This window comes from Notolepis coatsorum, assembly GCF_963971535.1.
Source record: "Notolepis coatsorum genome assembly, chromosome: 1".
NCBI classification, from domain to species: domain Eukaryota; kingdom Metazoa; phylum Chordata; class Actinopteri; order Aulopiformes; family Paralepididae; genus Notolepis; species Notolepis coatsorum.
Genome location: NC_140165.1, coordinates 174,851,177 through 174,868,676, shown reverse-complemented (window position 1 = coordinate 174,868,676; position 17,500 = coordinate 174,851,177). Strand labels below are relative to the sequence as shown.

At 40.4% G+C, this 17,500-nt stretch overlaps 1 protein-coding gene across 1 annotated transcript in view; it reads left to right on the top strand.

The window, feature by feature from the left end:
- LOC311223498 (cullin-5-like) overlaps positions 1–17,500 on the top strand; it is a 94,474-nt gene that overhangs the window by 55,420 nt on the left and 21,554 nt on the right. The window contains exons 11-12 of the mRNA XM_084308282.1: positions 7,341–7,405; positions 15,884–16,016. Of these exons, the coding sequence (XP_084164408.1) occupies positions 7,341–7,405; positions 15,884–16,016 (198 nt within the window). The remainder of the gene's footprint in view (positions 1–7,340; positions 7,406–15,883; positions 16,017–17,500) is intronic.

Sequence of the window (17,500 nt, the reverse complement as noted above, 5' to 3'; positions counted from 1 at the left end):
ACCCACCCCCTTTTCTCACGAATGGAACTGGTGTCGTGGACTCCGCTTTGAGCGTTTTCCAGGGTTAACGCTAACGCTAAGCTAAGCTAACGCTAGTTAGCTTAGCCTATTTATTACTAGTTAGCAGCTAACATTAGCCCATCGCTCGCGTCAATTATATTGAATGTCATTGATCTACCGGTCGATCACGGCCGACTGGTTGGGCACCACTGGTCTATAGAAATAAATGCATTCGAACAAGAAACCAATGTATAGACATAGCAATGGCAAAACAAATTGCCAGGCCTAATGCGAGCCAGGGAAGTCTTGTGCTTGTAACGTGGCTTCATGTTTTCATCCACTGAGCCGTGAGGCTCCACATGCTTGTTTGGTTGAGGTCTGAACTCGCCAAATTGCCCATAAATATCGTTTTTGTGGGTATTGTCCAGTTGTTTTTATCTGCCCAAAATTCAAGCAAGCATGAAAGCATTACAGTAACAACGTTGTGTGTGTCAGCAAGTTGATACAGAAGCCTCTCCCGTGTTTTGGTACAAGCTTGCACACCACGCCCCCCACTCCCACTGGCGCGCACCCGGAACCACCTATTTCAGCGGTCCAGGTTTGGAGCGAATCAGCGTCCCTGGGGACGCGGGGGAGCGTTCTCAGTAGGACGACCACACCCTATTTGGGTGCGATCGGGCTCTGATTCGACCCCGAATGGTTAGTGAGAAAGCCCCCTTAACACTTTCAGTGCCAGCAGGGGGCGCACGATTTAGTGCTTGAATGCCCACCATCCACTTCAATGTTAACGTTAATATCGCCTAATCTATGTTTTAAATTATGGCTATGTGTCTAATCTGCCCGTCGCTTATCAATGACTCATTTTCCAGTCAACATTGTCGAAGCGGATTGTTTTTTTATCGGTTCATTTTCGTTTTATAGCATTTTGAAAAGCCCTCGTTTTCAAGGAAAATTAAAAGATTCCATGATAAAAGACGTTTACTGGAATATTCTAGAATACACAAAAACGTTGTCATTTTTCGGCCTATTTATGAATCGTTTTCAAATAAACGCTAGATTATCGATAGTATTATGTGTACGTATGCACGCTGGGGCCGCGAGCTGAAAATCGATTATCTGAGTTCCTCATCAGCGATCGCGCACACACACACACACACACATAGGGGACACGTTGATATCTCAGCGAATACAACTCTGATTATCCCAAGACTGGTAAAATAGATTCCTTACCTCAGATCAGATGTTCTACAAAAAGATCATTCCAATTCCTGATCGCCATTCCAAAAATCGATCACTACTGTCTACTATCGATTGGCTACTGTGAATATATATTCCAGGCTGTTCTGAGGGTCCACAATGAATCCGATCGGCTCGGGTTACATGCCTGAGAAGTAAAATGTGGAGTCCGGGTCTTTTTTTCTCATCCATTTTCATTGAGTCCATTCCAAAAGGGTGCATTACCATCTGGGAGACGATAGGGGGCGGTTTTTTCACATCTGAGCTCCTACAGGGGCTGCATACCAACGGGAGACTCGGTTGATGAAAATTCAGATCGCTAATAAAAAAATGAAACGCTAATAAACGTCTTGGGCATTCAGGCATTGGGCTGATAAAACGTGATATGACGTGATGGGCACTGAAAGTGTTAAGTGGCTCAAACGATCACAGCTGGTATGAACGTGCGATGAACGCGCGTTCCCGTCTAGGTCAGACACGCCTCCGAGAGCTCCTTATAAGTCAGGCTCTGTGCCGTGTGCAAATGAAGTCGCAAAAAGTCGAGAGTTTAGACACACCTGTCCAGCTCATTAAATGCAACTGATGCATGCAGCCGTGTAAGAATGGTGGCGGAAGCGCTTTGCGACCGATCAAAATGAGATTAGATTAATGTATTGTCATCATATATACAGGCTACTACAGCTCGTGGCCACCTGCCGCAGCGCGCGCGCACACACACACACACACACACACACACACACACACACACACGCTCGCAGTACTGTATAGTAATGAATACACATAGTGGGCTTATATTATTCTAATGACTTGTTTTATTAGGAAATCACATAGATACTGCGCTGCCTATAGTAGTACAGTCCACCAGTCCGCTGCCCGACTCTGGCGGCCTTAATATGTGTACTGTACTTACTGTACGTATAGGGCAGAGCATATATTATCTACTAAATCCTAATTAAACAAGTAATTAGAATAATATAAGCCTACTGTTAATTCATTAGACACGTAGGCTACATAGTGTAGTCCAATATCTGTTGTATTGATTCATAATATATTTGAAAGAATGCGGGTTATAACTATATAAAACAAATGTCTGTCCCATTGTACCAATCAATGGGATATATTGCATGTTGGCTATAACCTGCATTCTTTCAAATGTATAATGAATCAATAAAACAGATATGTAACAAATAAGAAATACAAATTCCACAGAAGGCATTAAATAATTATTATTTTCAATCATTTCACAATAATTGCATAATTGTGTTTGAATATCTGAGTAATTAAAGTAATTATACATTTGTCCAAAATAGCTGGTTCAGATATGGTTAATCCAGCTGCCCTGTGATCAGATGAATCCATATTATTTATTTTTCCGACATCAAATGCATAATTTTTTATTGTACAAATATTGTCATATTTATAGAAATTATGATTCATTAATTAATTCCAATGAGGCTTGTAGGGATGACATGAAGGAATCACTATGATTCCTCCCAAATAAAGCCATTAAGAACATGGAGAACACAGTCTGTCAAGTTAAGTGTGCTCCTCAGCGCTCCTAAATCCTGCTCTCAGTCACGGCCGAATCCAAGCTTAGGGACGTTTGGGGAATCTCTCTACCAGCCCTACGATGTCGCAAATCGTCCTGAGAGCAAATTTCTTGTCGTAAATCCGTTGGGGAATGAGACCCAAGGTCTGTAGCTCACTGCTGCTGGTCCCAGTAAGATTAAGATAAGACACAGCGAGAGACGAGGTCTGTGGTCCCTTTCTTTCTCTGGGCGATATGGCTAAAATGTCATATGATATTTTCCTTAATTTTGACGGTATAACAGTATTTTGTTTTCTAGTACAAATTACAATGTGATATGACATATCTTTGATGTTGTTATCTTGTAATACAGTTGTCATGGTGCTATTTAATCTATTTCCTTTTACACATTTCAATACTGCAGCAAGAAGGGACTTATTTGATTAACTAAAGAATATACCCTATATATGTTTTACAATATGGATATATTATGGATGACGGTACAGTAAAAACCCATGTGAGAGATATACATACTCCTGTCATTACCCTTGAGCAAGGCAGCAGCATTAGAGCTGGACTACGGACTGTTCCTGAAACAGTTACGAGGTTTAAATGCAGAGGGCAAATTCCTGCTATATGTAAAATGTACTTTGCAATATAGAAATGCTAATTCTGTACTTCCCTCTATAACTCCAGCACGGCCGTCCCTATCCAAACATTTACATTTAGTCATTTAGCTGAACGCGTTTATTTTTCTATTTATTTTTTTTTATTTTTTACTAGACTTCACTCAGGTGTATTATTGATGCTCTCATTGATACTATGTTTGTTTCTGAAGTGTGTGTGTGTGTGTGTGTGTGTGTGTGTGTGTGTGTGTGTGTGTGTGTGTGTGTGTGTGTGTGTGTGTGTGTGTGTGTGTGTGTGTGTGTGTGTGTGTGTGTGTGTGTGTGTGTGTGTGTGTGTGTGTGTGTGTGTGTGAGAGATATAGAGAGAGAGGGGGGTGAGAGAGATGAGGAAGGGGCAAGAGAGAAAGAGAGCTGGGAGAGTGTGTGTGTGTGAGAGAGAGGGGGGTGTGTGATTACTCAGCCCTTGTGTGGGTGAATGTAACAAGTTCCTAACGTTTTCTTTCCCCTATTATTTCATGCACACTTTATTCATTGTTTTAAATTATTATTTTCTTTTAAGTTATTTTGTGCATCACTCTGTTTTGAATTTGATGCAAATTTGCAATGCATGAGGGTCATCCTTTTGTGTTAAATGGCTGCACAAAGCAAGCATTTGTTGACTTGCATGTTGATAAGAGTATTAAAACTTGGAACTTGAAAAAGATCTGTTTAAGGTAAAAAAAAAAAAAGCGATTAATTTGCGATTAATCGCGAGTTAACTATGGACAATCATGCGATTAATCGAGTTAAATATTTTAATCGTTTGACAGCACTAGTATAGACATATTAGCGTAGTAGGGCTGTCCCCGGCTAAGGATTTGGATGGTCGACTAGGATTGGCCAAAATTTGCCGTTAGTCGACTATTAGTCGACTTAAATTTTTTTTTTTAAGTATAATATTTTTAAACGTTTTTTTTTATTATTTACATTTTTTATCATTCCATTTGGGCTGTGGGGGGTGCTTAATGTCTGAAGGAGTCGACTGAAGGCTTCTTGTCCTCTGCAAAAGCATGCAATTGGTCCACTGATGGATACATCTTGATATTTGTCTAGTGTGTTCTAGTGGTCTGCAAGGGCCTTGAAATAAAGCCCGAGCCCTGCCCGAGCCCTTTAACTTCAGGCCCTGCCCGAAAATAAGCCTGACTGTAAATAATATTTTATTTACATATAATAATATTCCCCCAAGGCTCAGTACTTGGTCCCCTGCTCTTCATCCTCTACATCCTTCCACTTGGTCTGATTCTCCGCCAACATGGCCTGCGTTTTCACTGCTATGCAGACGACACTCAGCTCTACCTCTCCACCAAGACTATCACTCCAGCCACTCTCTCCACCCTCAGCACCTGCCTCACAGACATCAAAACATGGATGCAAAATAACTTTCTTAAACTAAACTGCAATAAATCAGAAATAATCATTATCGGTCCAAAATCCCTCACCAGCCACACCCAGGATTTCACCCTAAATATTGATGGTACCATTGTCACCCCCTCCACTCACGTCCGTAACCTTGGCATCATCCTGGACCCCACCCTTTCTTTCCTCCGCCATGTGAACCACATAACCAAATCGGCCTTCTACCACCTCCGGAACATTGCTCGTCTCCGCCCCTCCCTATCACTCTCCGCTGCTGAAACACTGGTTCATGCATTCATATCATCAAGACTAGATTACTGCAACAGCATCCTCTACGGCTCACCAAACACTATCCTCAATAAACTCCAATATGTCCAAAACTCTGCTGCCCGCATGCTCACCTCCACCCGTCGCTCTGATCACATCACCCCTGTCCTCCACGACCTCCACTGGCTTCCAATCAAATACAGGATACATTTTAAAATACTACTCATCACATTCAAAGCCCTCAACAACCTTGCCCCTCCCTACCTGTCCGACCTCCTCCACCGTCACACGCCCACCCGTCGCCTTAGGTCTGCAGATGCCAACCTCCTAACACCTCCCACGACCAGGCTCCGGACCTGGGGCGACAGGGCCTTCGCTGCTGCTGCCCCCTCCCTCTGGAATGCCCTCCCCAGCCATATCCGTGATGCAAACACCCTGACATCTTTTAAATCAGCCCTCAAAACTCACCTTTTCAATCTTGCTTTTGACCTCTAATTCTGTCGGTGTTATTTTATTTTTGTCATGTATTATTTTTGTTCTGTTTTTTTTTGTTTTGCCATAGTTTGTCTCTCCTGCCCATGTAAAGCGTCTTTGAGCACCTGGAAAAGCGCTATATAAAATAGATGTATTATTATTATTATTTAAGCCCTAGCCCGCGTGAAAACCCGAAAAAGATTATTATTATTATTATTATTATTATTATTATTATTATTATTATTATTATTATTATTATTATTATTATTATTATTATTATTATTGTTATTATTATTATTATTATTATTATTATTATTATTATTATTATTATTATTATTATTATTATTATTATTATTATTATTATTATTGTTATTGTTATTGTTATTATTATTATTAAAATATATTTTCTTTTGTATTTTTTTAAATATTCGAAACACGGTTTTATATGAACGTAATAAATAAACAAAACTAAGAAGCATTTACATAGCCTGTTTCGCAATGCCGTCTCTCCCAGTGCTCGCTTATATAGACTGACTCACACTGTCACACATCAGCCTCGTAAAACGTATTGAAGGCTATAGAATCTTCTTTGACACACGCACACACACACACACACGACACACAATAGCCTACTCAGTCAAACAAACAAACAGAAAAACAGAAATCAGATTTCGAGCAGAGCAACGTAATGAAAATCACAACAAAACAAGTAGCAGTCGCGACCCAGCAAATAGTAAACATCACTCACCAGACGTCAGCAACGCGTTGAACACTGTTAACAAAACCGGCTACATGTGTGTTCATTAGACGGGTGAAATCCTCTTTCAGTGCCTCTGTGCCTGTTTTCGTAGGCAGTTAGCCTCTGGTATGCGTGCCATTAGCGTTAGCCACGCTTCTAGGCCTCTTTTCTTTTGGAAAGAATGATAAAAATAAAAATAAATAATTATATATTTTTTTATTTTTTATTATATTCGACTAAGAGGTTGGCCAGTCGACTACGGCTCCTTTCGACCGATTAGTCGACTAATCGATTAATAGGGGTCAGCCCTAGTAGGTAGTAGTATAAGCATAGTAGTATAGACATATTAGCATAGTAGGTAGTAGTATAAGTATAGTAGTATAGACATTAGCATAATAGGTAGTAATATAAGTATAGTAGTATAGACATATTAGCATAGTAGGTAGTAGTATAAGTATAGTAGTATAGACATTAGCATAATAGGTAGTAATATAAGTATAGTAGTATAGACATATTAGCATAGTAGGTAGTAGTATAAGTATAGTAGTATAGACATTAGCATAATAGGTAGTAATATAAGTAGTAGTATAGACATATTAGAATAATAGTTAGTAGTATAAGTATAGTAGCATAGACATATTAGAATAATAGTTAGTAGTATAAGTATAGTAGCATAGACATATTAGCATAATAAGTAGTATAAGAATAGTAGTAAGGTACATAATAATAAACACTTTTACCAGTCACGTTGTTTACGTTTTCATGCATTTGATTGAACACTTTTGATTTTAGTATAAAACAGCTACACAAAGGGCTGTGGCTCACTCATATTCAGGACTTTCCTGAAGGTTTCTAGATGATCGAATTCAAACGACGACAACAAAACGATTAACATTTCCTTAACAGTAACGACGTTATACTTGTTGGGTGCCATTGTACTCACTAGAGCGCAGGCCTAGTTAAACTCACTTTGTTTAGTTTTGACAATGTGGATATGACCCCCAGGCTTACACGGCTGTAATGAACTCTGCTGCTCTACTTTGTTTAGTTTTGACAATGTGGATATGACCCCCAGGCTTACAAGGCTGTAGTGAACGACGCCACTATATTCAAGCTGGAGCTTCCTTTGAAGCAGAAAGGGTGAGAGACACCTTTTTGTTTTTCCAACTGTGGCCAACGTTAGTAAACTGATTCAATGCTCTTCATGTTATTGTAGAGATTCAGTACAAGGGAAATTGTGTTTTTCAATCAATGTCATTGCATTTATTTAGCAGAAGGTATCTTGATGTAAACTTACCCAACCTATTAGAACTGAAAATTATGAGTACATCCCTTTGATCTCTATCCCCCTCCCTGGAGATCAACAGTATCAAACCATTTCAGATATCCAATCTGCTTCCCTTAAGAGATTGCACTCAACTACTCGGGTTAGTTGTCAGTAGTTAGATTAGATTAAAATGTAATTGTCATTATTCAGCACAAGTACAGTACAAAGAAAACAAGTTTGGCATCCAAGTGCAAATGTAACAGTACAGTGCAATAGTAATATACAATTAATGTTTGTGGTTCAGAAATATCCACAGCAACTGTAACAATGTATTTGTCACCTGCTAGTACAGTTAGCCCGATGTTAATCTCCCATAGCAACCAATCACACTGATCCTATGATTTTGTTTACATTTGAACGCTTCATGTATTGTGATACTAACTTTGACATCTCCTTTCAATGAACAGAGGGCCACGCCCCGTCAACATCCTGAGAGATGGCTGTGCTCCGAGAGGGTAGGTACACCAAAACACTTCACATGATACATCTGAAGCTTGACACTAACATTCCACAATAAGCTGTTTCAGCCCTAACTAACACTAACCATAACTATCAGAGACGTTAGCGACAGTCTCCCAGACGTTAGCGACAGTCTCCCAGACGTTAGCGACAGTCTCCCAGACGTTAGCGACAGTCTCCCAGACGTTAGCGACAGTCTCCCAGACGTTAACGACAGTCTCCCAGACGTTAGCGACAGTCTCCCAGACGTTAGCGACAGTCTCCCAGACGTTAGCGACAGTCTCCCAGACGTTAGCATCAGTCTCCCAGACGTTAGCATCAGTTCCAGACATTAGCAACTGAAAGTAAATGAAAATGACAGTGGCTACTATTAGATGTGGCTACTAGGGGTGTAACGGTACATGTATTCGTCCCGCGACTTCACGGTACGGTACATCCAGCCATACGGCGAATACGTCTCATACGACACTAGGTGAAACTATGGTTGCACGTTTTACAAATGTATGCTCCATATCTTTACTTTACTTTACACTGGCTTACTTTGATCTTTAACGTTGAATATCAAGCTTGTATTGCCACATTTAGATGATGAATAAAACGTGAAAGCCGACAATGATGTCAAGCCAACAAGCGTGCACGGTTGCGGGCTGTTTCTCCCCTCCTCCCCTCCCCTTTAGGTGTCCCTGACACAAAACCATGAATGAACGATATGTTTGTAACACAGCAGGGTCATTACAATACGCTGAAAATGTCCATCCTTTTCTTGTTCGCCTAAATAATGTTAACCAATGGAAACACACGCACACACACCAACTTTCTTCCGCTACTTTCCCCTCACAGGCTGATCAGAGAGAGAGAAAAAAGAAATGTGCAAATGTACTTTTGCTGATCTGGACTGGTCCTCTGAGCTCCTCTCCAGTCTAGCTGCTGTGGTGTTTACATCCAAAATATTGATAAATCCTCTGCCATTGTTGTGTAACATGTAATCTCTTCTCTAGAGCCTTTCTCTGCTTCACGTCAGTGTTAATTTTGGCAGCTATTTTCATTTTAGTTTTAGTCTGTCATGTGTCAAGTGCTCCTTTTTCGTTTTCATCATATTTAGTCACCTTCATTTATTTTTCGTTTAGTCAGTTTTAGTCAACTAAATGTCTGAGCATTTTAGTCAGTGTTAGTCTCGATTTTGTCTTTTTTGTTTTTGTCTAGATTTAGTCGCAGAAAACTCATGATTTTTGTCTAGTTTTCGCTAATGAAGAAAAGGCATTTTATATTTGTATATTGTAAATAATGCAATTCTATTTATTAAGTATAGTCTAGCCAAAACCCTATCAGCTGATTCAGAATAAGTTCAGTAGAAGGCTATAAGCCCAATAGTAACCAAACATTCCTTGAAATGGTCAATAGATTCAGAAATAGTCAGACATGGAATAGAACATATTCTGATTTAAATAGCTTTTTTTTTTTTTAACCAACAAAGCAACATTAGGATAGTGTAAATACACAGTACACACTGATTGCAATTCTCACTGGGACCTACTGTACAAATTTCACACACGTCACACACATTCCCTTTTGTCCGTCGAGTACAACCGTAGATCGCTGACGTCACTTTAAACTTAAAACTTAAAATGGCGGCCCCCATCAGAGCATTGGGCTAACAACATTAGCTTAGCGAACCTGCCACCGCACTTCTATGTGCATAAAGTGTGGTAACAAAATATCACAGCCCCTAAGACTGGGAGCGTTCTAACTCTACTGAGCATGTACCCAACATTATATGAAAAATAAAAAGTCATTACGATGTTTTAGCGCTAAAGGGATTCATTAACAACTTATAGTAGGGTCCATCTCACTCTGTGTTAGTACTCGTCTGTGTCTTTTCTTTTCATACCAACATTACCTTTTTAAGTGAACGTGGTCTTGTCCTTGTCCTTGTATCCATGTGTAATGTTGATAGTAGTGGGTACACAGACGAAGGAGTATCTACGGGGAGAGCAAGCCTGTGTCTGGGATATAGGTCCCATTAGCTCTTCTCGCAGCCTAGCCATCCTCTCAGCCTCCGTCATCTTAAATGCTATGTTCTTTTGGTAGAACTGTTCGGCTGCTGCAGGAGTGTTGAGAGAGTAGCAGATTCCGTTCATGGTTATTGGTATAAGCTGTAGTCACGAGAGACCTCACGTATGTAGCTTGGCTTTTAGTGGGACATAAACGGTGGGGAGCAATAGCTATTGATTAGCCGGAAACGGAAATGCTGAAATAATAACGTGAATTATTCTAAAAGTTATAATTATTTTGTCTCATCTTGTTTTAGTCAACATAAATTAAGAGAGAATTCGTCATGGTTTTTGTAAAGTACATTTTTGTGTCCTCAGATGTAGTCAACAATCATGCATAAATAATTTAGTCACGTTAGTGTCACATGATCAACATTAACACTTTCAATGCCCAAAACGTGATAAGATGTTTTATCAGCCCAATGCCTGAATGCCCACGATGACAATTAGCGCTTTATTTTTTTATTAGCGATCTGAATTCATATTTCATCAACTGAGTCTCCCGTTGGTATGCAGCCCCTGTAGGAGCTCAGATGTGAAAAAACCGCCCCCTATTGTCTCCCAGATGGTAATGCACCCTTTTGGAATGGACTCAATGAAAATGGATGAGAAAAGAAAAATCCGGAATCCACATTTTACTTCTCAGGCATGTAACCCAAGCCGATCGGATTCATTGTGGAGCCTCAGAACAGCATGGAATACATATGTACAGTATGTAGCGTTGGATCAATAAAAGCGATCGATTTTTGGAATGGCGATCAGGAATTGGAATGATCTTTTTGGAGAACATCTGATCTGAGGTAAGGAATCTATTTTACAAGTCTTGGGATAATCAGAGTTGTATTCGCTGAGATCTCAGCGTTTGCCCTGTGTGTGTGTGTGTGTGTGTGTGGGCGATCGCTTTGAGGAAATCAGAGAATCGATTTTTCAGATCGCCTATATAGCGTGCATACGTACACATATACTATCGATAATTTAGCGTTTATTTGAAAACGATTCATAAATAGGCCGAAAAATGACAACGTTTTTGTGTATTCTAGAATATTCCAGAAAAGGCAGATTATCATGAAATATTTATATTTTCCTTGAAAACGAGGGCTTTTCAAAATGCTATAAAACGAAAATGAACTGATAAAAAAAACAATCCGCTTTGACAATGTTGAATTAGACACATAGCCATAATTTAAAACATAGATTAGGCGATATTAACGCTAACATTGAAGTGGATGGTGGGCATTCAAGCGGTAAATCAAGATTAAGCTTGGGCTCTGAAAGTGTTAACGTGACGTCACGTCTCGTTGTCGTCGGGGGAAAAGCTTTGTTGACGAACATCTTGAGTCATAATTTTTGTTGACAAAATTAACACTGCTTCACGTGCAGTTAAATCTAATCTAGAAGTGAAAGTGAAACTTAAAAAGCATACACCGGTGGGGGGTGGGAGGAAATTTATTTACTCAGTGGATTCCTGAACACAGAATGACACCGGTATCACTGACTACCGCAGCAAGCCTAGGTGGAACTAAGTATAACTTAATAAAAAAGTTTTATATTTAATTATTATTATTATAATAATAATTATAAATATATAATAATTATTATAAATATTTTTTTCCTGTTGTACCGAACTCGTACCGAACCGTGACCGCAAAACCAAGGTACGTACCGAACCGTGGCTTCTGTGTACCGTTACACCCCTAGTGGCTACTATTAGCTGTGGCTATAGGGAGGTGTAGTCTGACACCACGGGTTGTTCCACCCGTATAGGGATTTATCATTGGGAAAATGGATTATCGCTATTGTAACAATTCTGCCGCATGGAAATTGAAAAGCTTTCCATTTTTGGACAAAATGAGTTCCCTTCTATCACTAACATTATTGTTTAAAGGGGAACTATTTTACTATTTCTTTCACTATTTGGGCACTTTTACACAATTCCTGTGAGTCTATGGAACACCTCTGTAATATATATTTTTTTTTATTCATTGTTTTGTATTTCTAATCAAGTCCTCAAAAACAGCATTTTTCTACCTCAAGATTTCGAGCTGTTTTGAGCCTGGGCTCCTAAACCACTGCGGAGCGTCGTCGTCTATCTCAACATTAACATGCAGCGGTGACTATATGACATCACATATAGGCACATTTTCAAACGACTCAGTTCAGTGAGGGTGAATATTGTGAGAGGAGAATTGGAAGAATGCGCCAATATGAGAATTTTGAGACATAGATCATATTAATATAAGTTCACATAGCTAGGAAACAATGCTAAACACTCAAAAAGGCCATTTATAAGATAGTTCCCCTTTAAGCATTTTTGGTTGAAATAAAATTTGGCGATTTTTTTCTATGATTAATTGTGAATATTTTCATGTTGAGTTATAGATTGTGGATGAATAAGCACAGAAAGGTACACCATGCAAATGTTCATGCTTTATTTGTTTGAAACGAGACGATTTAGAAATGGACAATGGGGAAATACATTGCGTTGGACAGAGGGTGGGACACGAAAAACGGCAATGACGTAACCACTACACCTCCCTATAGCGGCTACTATTATTAGCTGTGGTTTAGGGTTCGTTTTTTTTTTTTTTTCTTTTTCAACAAACACAAACACAGTGAGAAGGGCAACGTAAAATACACTGTCCGTGGTGCTGAACTGAAAAGACAAATTTCTCTCTCTTGAACATTCACTCATACAGAAACAAAGACTGAAACTGATATCTAACAGAGGATGCTCTTCTATTTTAATTCATTAGGAAAATGAATTCCCATATTATAATAACAATAATCATAATAATTATAATAATTATATAATTGTTAGCATATTACTGCCGCGACCCTGAGTTTGGGAAACGCTGCTTTAACTCATTGGACGCCAGACCCGAGATATCTCGGGTTTTGATCGTTTTTCCTTTTTTTCCGATATTTTTATTCATTATTCATCCAGGGACCTTGGTGTTACCATAGGGAATGAGTCTGAGATCGCCAAGGTGCAATACCGGCCGCATCCAGCTAGACGGCGGTATCGAGCACCCTTTGGAACCTTATATCTTGCCCTGTGTTGCACTCAAATGTCTCCGGGCACAGTTTTCTGGGTCAGGCGAGTCGAGCGGTTCTCCCGGTTGCATTGAAGAGCGTCAAATGGCCCCCGATCCATATGTTGTGGTGGGTTATGTCGTGGACCAAATGGACATCGGATGGACCAGATGGCGATCAAACAATTGTAATATTATTTTTGGAATACTCCCGATCATAGGTAGGGACTATCTGACGTCAACTCTAGCTTGATCGTGCAATGTTTTTATACCGATCCAACTGATCAGCGTTTTTAGTGTTCAATACGAATGCCGTTACTGGCAATCAAATAATCAGATACGACCCCCCCCCCCCCCTTTCATGCATTCATGATGAAACATAATACCTATTATATACATTTGGTTTGGGAATAGTAGCGTGTCCAGGCGAGAAACGGCAACCTTCAACGGCAGCCTTTCGGGAATTACCCCAGACCGCTCTAAAACTATACTTATATTCACCATGGTATATAACGCGGGAACGTACGGATGACAAAATGTCAAAATGTATTCTTTTACACATATTGAACGATAGATAGGTGATGTCAAATGGGCGGGACCCATCTAATCCCTGGCAGCCTATTGCTTATTAACAGCGGAGCAGTGCTGCCGTTGCTTCCGCGTTTTCCCTGATTGGCTGCGACACGCCCCGCGGCAGGCGCAGAGCGGAGCGGCAGAGCTTGCGGCATTATGTAGCCCTAATCCGCTATGATTTTCATTCGAAGCTCAGCTCACCTGGCAGCGCAGCGGTCCTGCGGTCCGTTGTTGACAAGTTCGAATCCCATCAATTTTTTTTTTAACGTGTATTCTTTCGCCGGTTAAGGTTAGGCATGGTTAAGGTTAAGGTTAGGCATTGTTTCGGAGTTGGTTAAGGTTAGAACGGTTAAGTTTAGGCGCTGTTAAGGAGCTGGTTAAGGTTAGCGTTTGTCTTAGAGAATGGCAATATTCTTTCTATGGTTAAGGTTAAGGTTAGGCATGGTTAAGGTTAAGGTTAGGCATTGTTTCGGAGTTGGTTAAGGTTAGAACGGTTAGGTTTAGGCGCTGTTAAGGAGCTGGTTAAGGCAGGGCTATTCAACTAAATTGTTCAGGGGGCCACATTGTCAGAAACCCAAGGGGCCAGGGGCCGGACTGCCACGGCGCCTCCCCGTGCTATGAATATATGTACACTTGACACAACACGCAACCACATTTTCACAACTTTTATTTAACTACATTGCAAAAGTAGTATACTTTTCAAAAAAAGTGCTTAATTTATGTGCCACATCTGCAACATCTCCTGCAAAAAGTGCTTCATTTATGACTGTGCAACAACTGCAACATCTCCTCTTCAACATTTCAATATAAAAATAAAATAAAAAACAAACAAGTGCATGATGTGCATCTGAACATTCTAACATCAACACTTGAACAAAAAAACACATTTATAGTGCAGCTGAGCTTATGACAAAGTGCTTCATGTCTGTGCAACAACAGCAAATCACAGCATCTTATTAGCACTTATTGTCCACTCTTAACTCTCAAACATCAGGGGGGTGGGGGGCAGACAGGCCTAGCCTACATACACACATCTAATGAGAGCGATTGCACTTCTTTGACTGGGCAATGGCAGAGAAAGAGGGTTCATAGGAAGTGAGGGCTACCCGCAAACAGTGATGCAAATGCTCATTTGTCAAGGACAAAAACACGGTTGCTTGTTTTAATGGCATTCATGTGAGAGAAACTGGATTCACAGGTGTATGTTGAGCCAAACATTGTTAGCACAGATATTGCCAGCGTTTTTATTTTGGGGAATGTCTTGACATGAATACACTTTATCCAAAATGTTGTGGTGGATTCATTCTCAAGTGCCTGCTTCAGAGCAGATGATGCTTGCATGTCAATTATTTCAAGTTGCAGGAGACCTTCATCAATGTGAAGTGATGCAAGGAACTCTTGTCCTTTTGTGGAAATAGCAGCTACATTGGCAAATGGGTTGCTCACAAAATGCATCAATTCTCTGGACATGTCAAATTCATCAAATCGACTTGCAAAGTTTTCCCTCAATTTATCAATGAAATCTGTCATTAATTGAGTGACTTTTGGCTCAATTGTGCGTGTTAACGTTGACATGAGAAAAAAAAAGTAAAAAAAATTTTTTTTTAGTTTTTTTATTATCATGTAATATTTGGCGGGCTGGTTAGAATCATCCCGCGGGCCGGATCTGGCCCGCAGGCCGCCAGTTGAATAGCCCTGGGTTAACGTTAGCGTTTGTCTTAGAGAATGGCAATAGACAGCCTATTAACGCACTGCCGCTCTCTCGCGCTGCCGCGGTCACATGGTCACATTGTCACATTCTTGCACTGCTCCGCTGTTAGAAAGCAACACGCTCCCTGGCACTGAATGAGTTAAGGAAACCACTTCACCCATTTTGAAGTGTCTGGTGACGGCAACTACACTGCTGAAATATGTACCGGCGGTTGTGTCCCCTTTGAACCCTTTCACTGCCACACGGCAGAAGGTTAGCCCTTTACTATCACACAACCGACGGCGATGCTTCATCATTAGCATCATTATTTGCGGAGCTAATGATGCTAATGATGGAGCATCGCCATCGGTTGTGTGATAGTAAAGGGCTAACCTTCTGTATTGTCACAGTGAAAGGGTTAACCGGCTGTCGTGTGGCAGTCGAAAGGGTTAACATGTGTCGTTCCCTTGTGCCTGTGCGTCACAGCGCCGGTCCTAAGACCCAGCCGGAGTCCAAGTGTCCGGAGCTGCTGGCCAACTACTGCGACATGCTGCTGAGGAAGACGCCTCTGAGCAAGAAGCTCACCTCCGAGGAGATCGAGCTCAAACTCAAGGAAGTGGTGAGTCCAACAACTTCAAGGGTGGAGAATAGAATGGGATAGAACTAGGGATGTTCGATGTTGGCTTTTTTACCGATATCCGATATACCGTTATTGTCCAACTCTTAATTTCCGATACCGATATATCCCCCCCCCCCCCCCCCCCCCAAAACTGAATAATTTCAGGTAATTAACATTACATATCTCTTGTCGTGGAATTAACACAACATTATGCATGCTTTTGACAATAAATAAAATACGAATTTGTTCTTACTTGCTTGCCTGCGTAAATAAAGGTTAAGTAAATGTAAAAAAAAAAATTACATACATTTCCGATATTACATTTTAATGCCAATATCGGCCGATAATATCGGTAGGCCGATAATATCGGACATCCTTAGATAGAATAGAATAGAAAGATGCAAATGACCAGTTCTAAAACTAGAAACATCTATATCCAAACTCTTACGCCCACATGCTGGTCATGGACTTCAGTTCTGCATTCAACACAATCATCCAAGCTCATCAATAAACTACTGGACATGAACATTGACCCCTGCATCTGTCACTGGATCCACAGCTTCCTCTCCAACAGACAACAGAAGGTTAAAAATAAACAACATCACACCCCACCCTCTATATCTCAGCACAGGAGCCCCCCAAGGCTGCGTCCTTTCACCCTGGCTTTTCTCTAGGGATGCTCGATATTGGCTTTTTTACCGATACCGATATACCGATATTGTCCTACTCTTAATTTCCGATACCGATATCAACCGATACCGATATATGCAGGGTTTCCCCCCCAAAAAACAGAATAATTTCAGGTAATTAACATTACATATATCGTGTCATGGAATTAACACAACATTATGCATACTTTTGACAATAAATAAAATCATAATTTGTTCTTACTTGCTTGCCTGGGTAAATAAAGGTGAAATAAATGTAAAAAAAAAAAAAAAAAAAAAAAAAAATTGAAAACCGATAATTTCCGATATCACATTTTAATGCCAATATCGGCCGATAATATCGGACATCCCTACTTTTCTCCCTATACACCAACCTGCTCATATCCCTCCACAACTCTGTCAAAATATACAAATATGCAGACGACACAACCCTTATAGGCCTCATCACAGACAATAATGAAACAGAATACCGTACACAAATCAACCACACAATCACCTGGTGCACAGACAATAACCTCTTCCTCAACTCATCAAAAACCCAAGAACTCATCATCGACTTCAGACGCCAGCCAAACTCCAAAACCCCCATATCCATCTCCGGCAAACCCATAATCACCACAGACTCCTTCAAATTTCTCGGCACCCACATAAGCAATAACCTCAAATGGAAAACCAACACAGACCACATCCACAAAAAAGCCAATCAAAGACTCTTCTTCCTCCACCAGCTCAAAAAATACAGAGTCAGAAAACATCTCCTGCTCCGTTTCTACCAGGCCATCATTCAAAGCATCCTCACCTTCTCCATAACAGTCT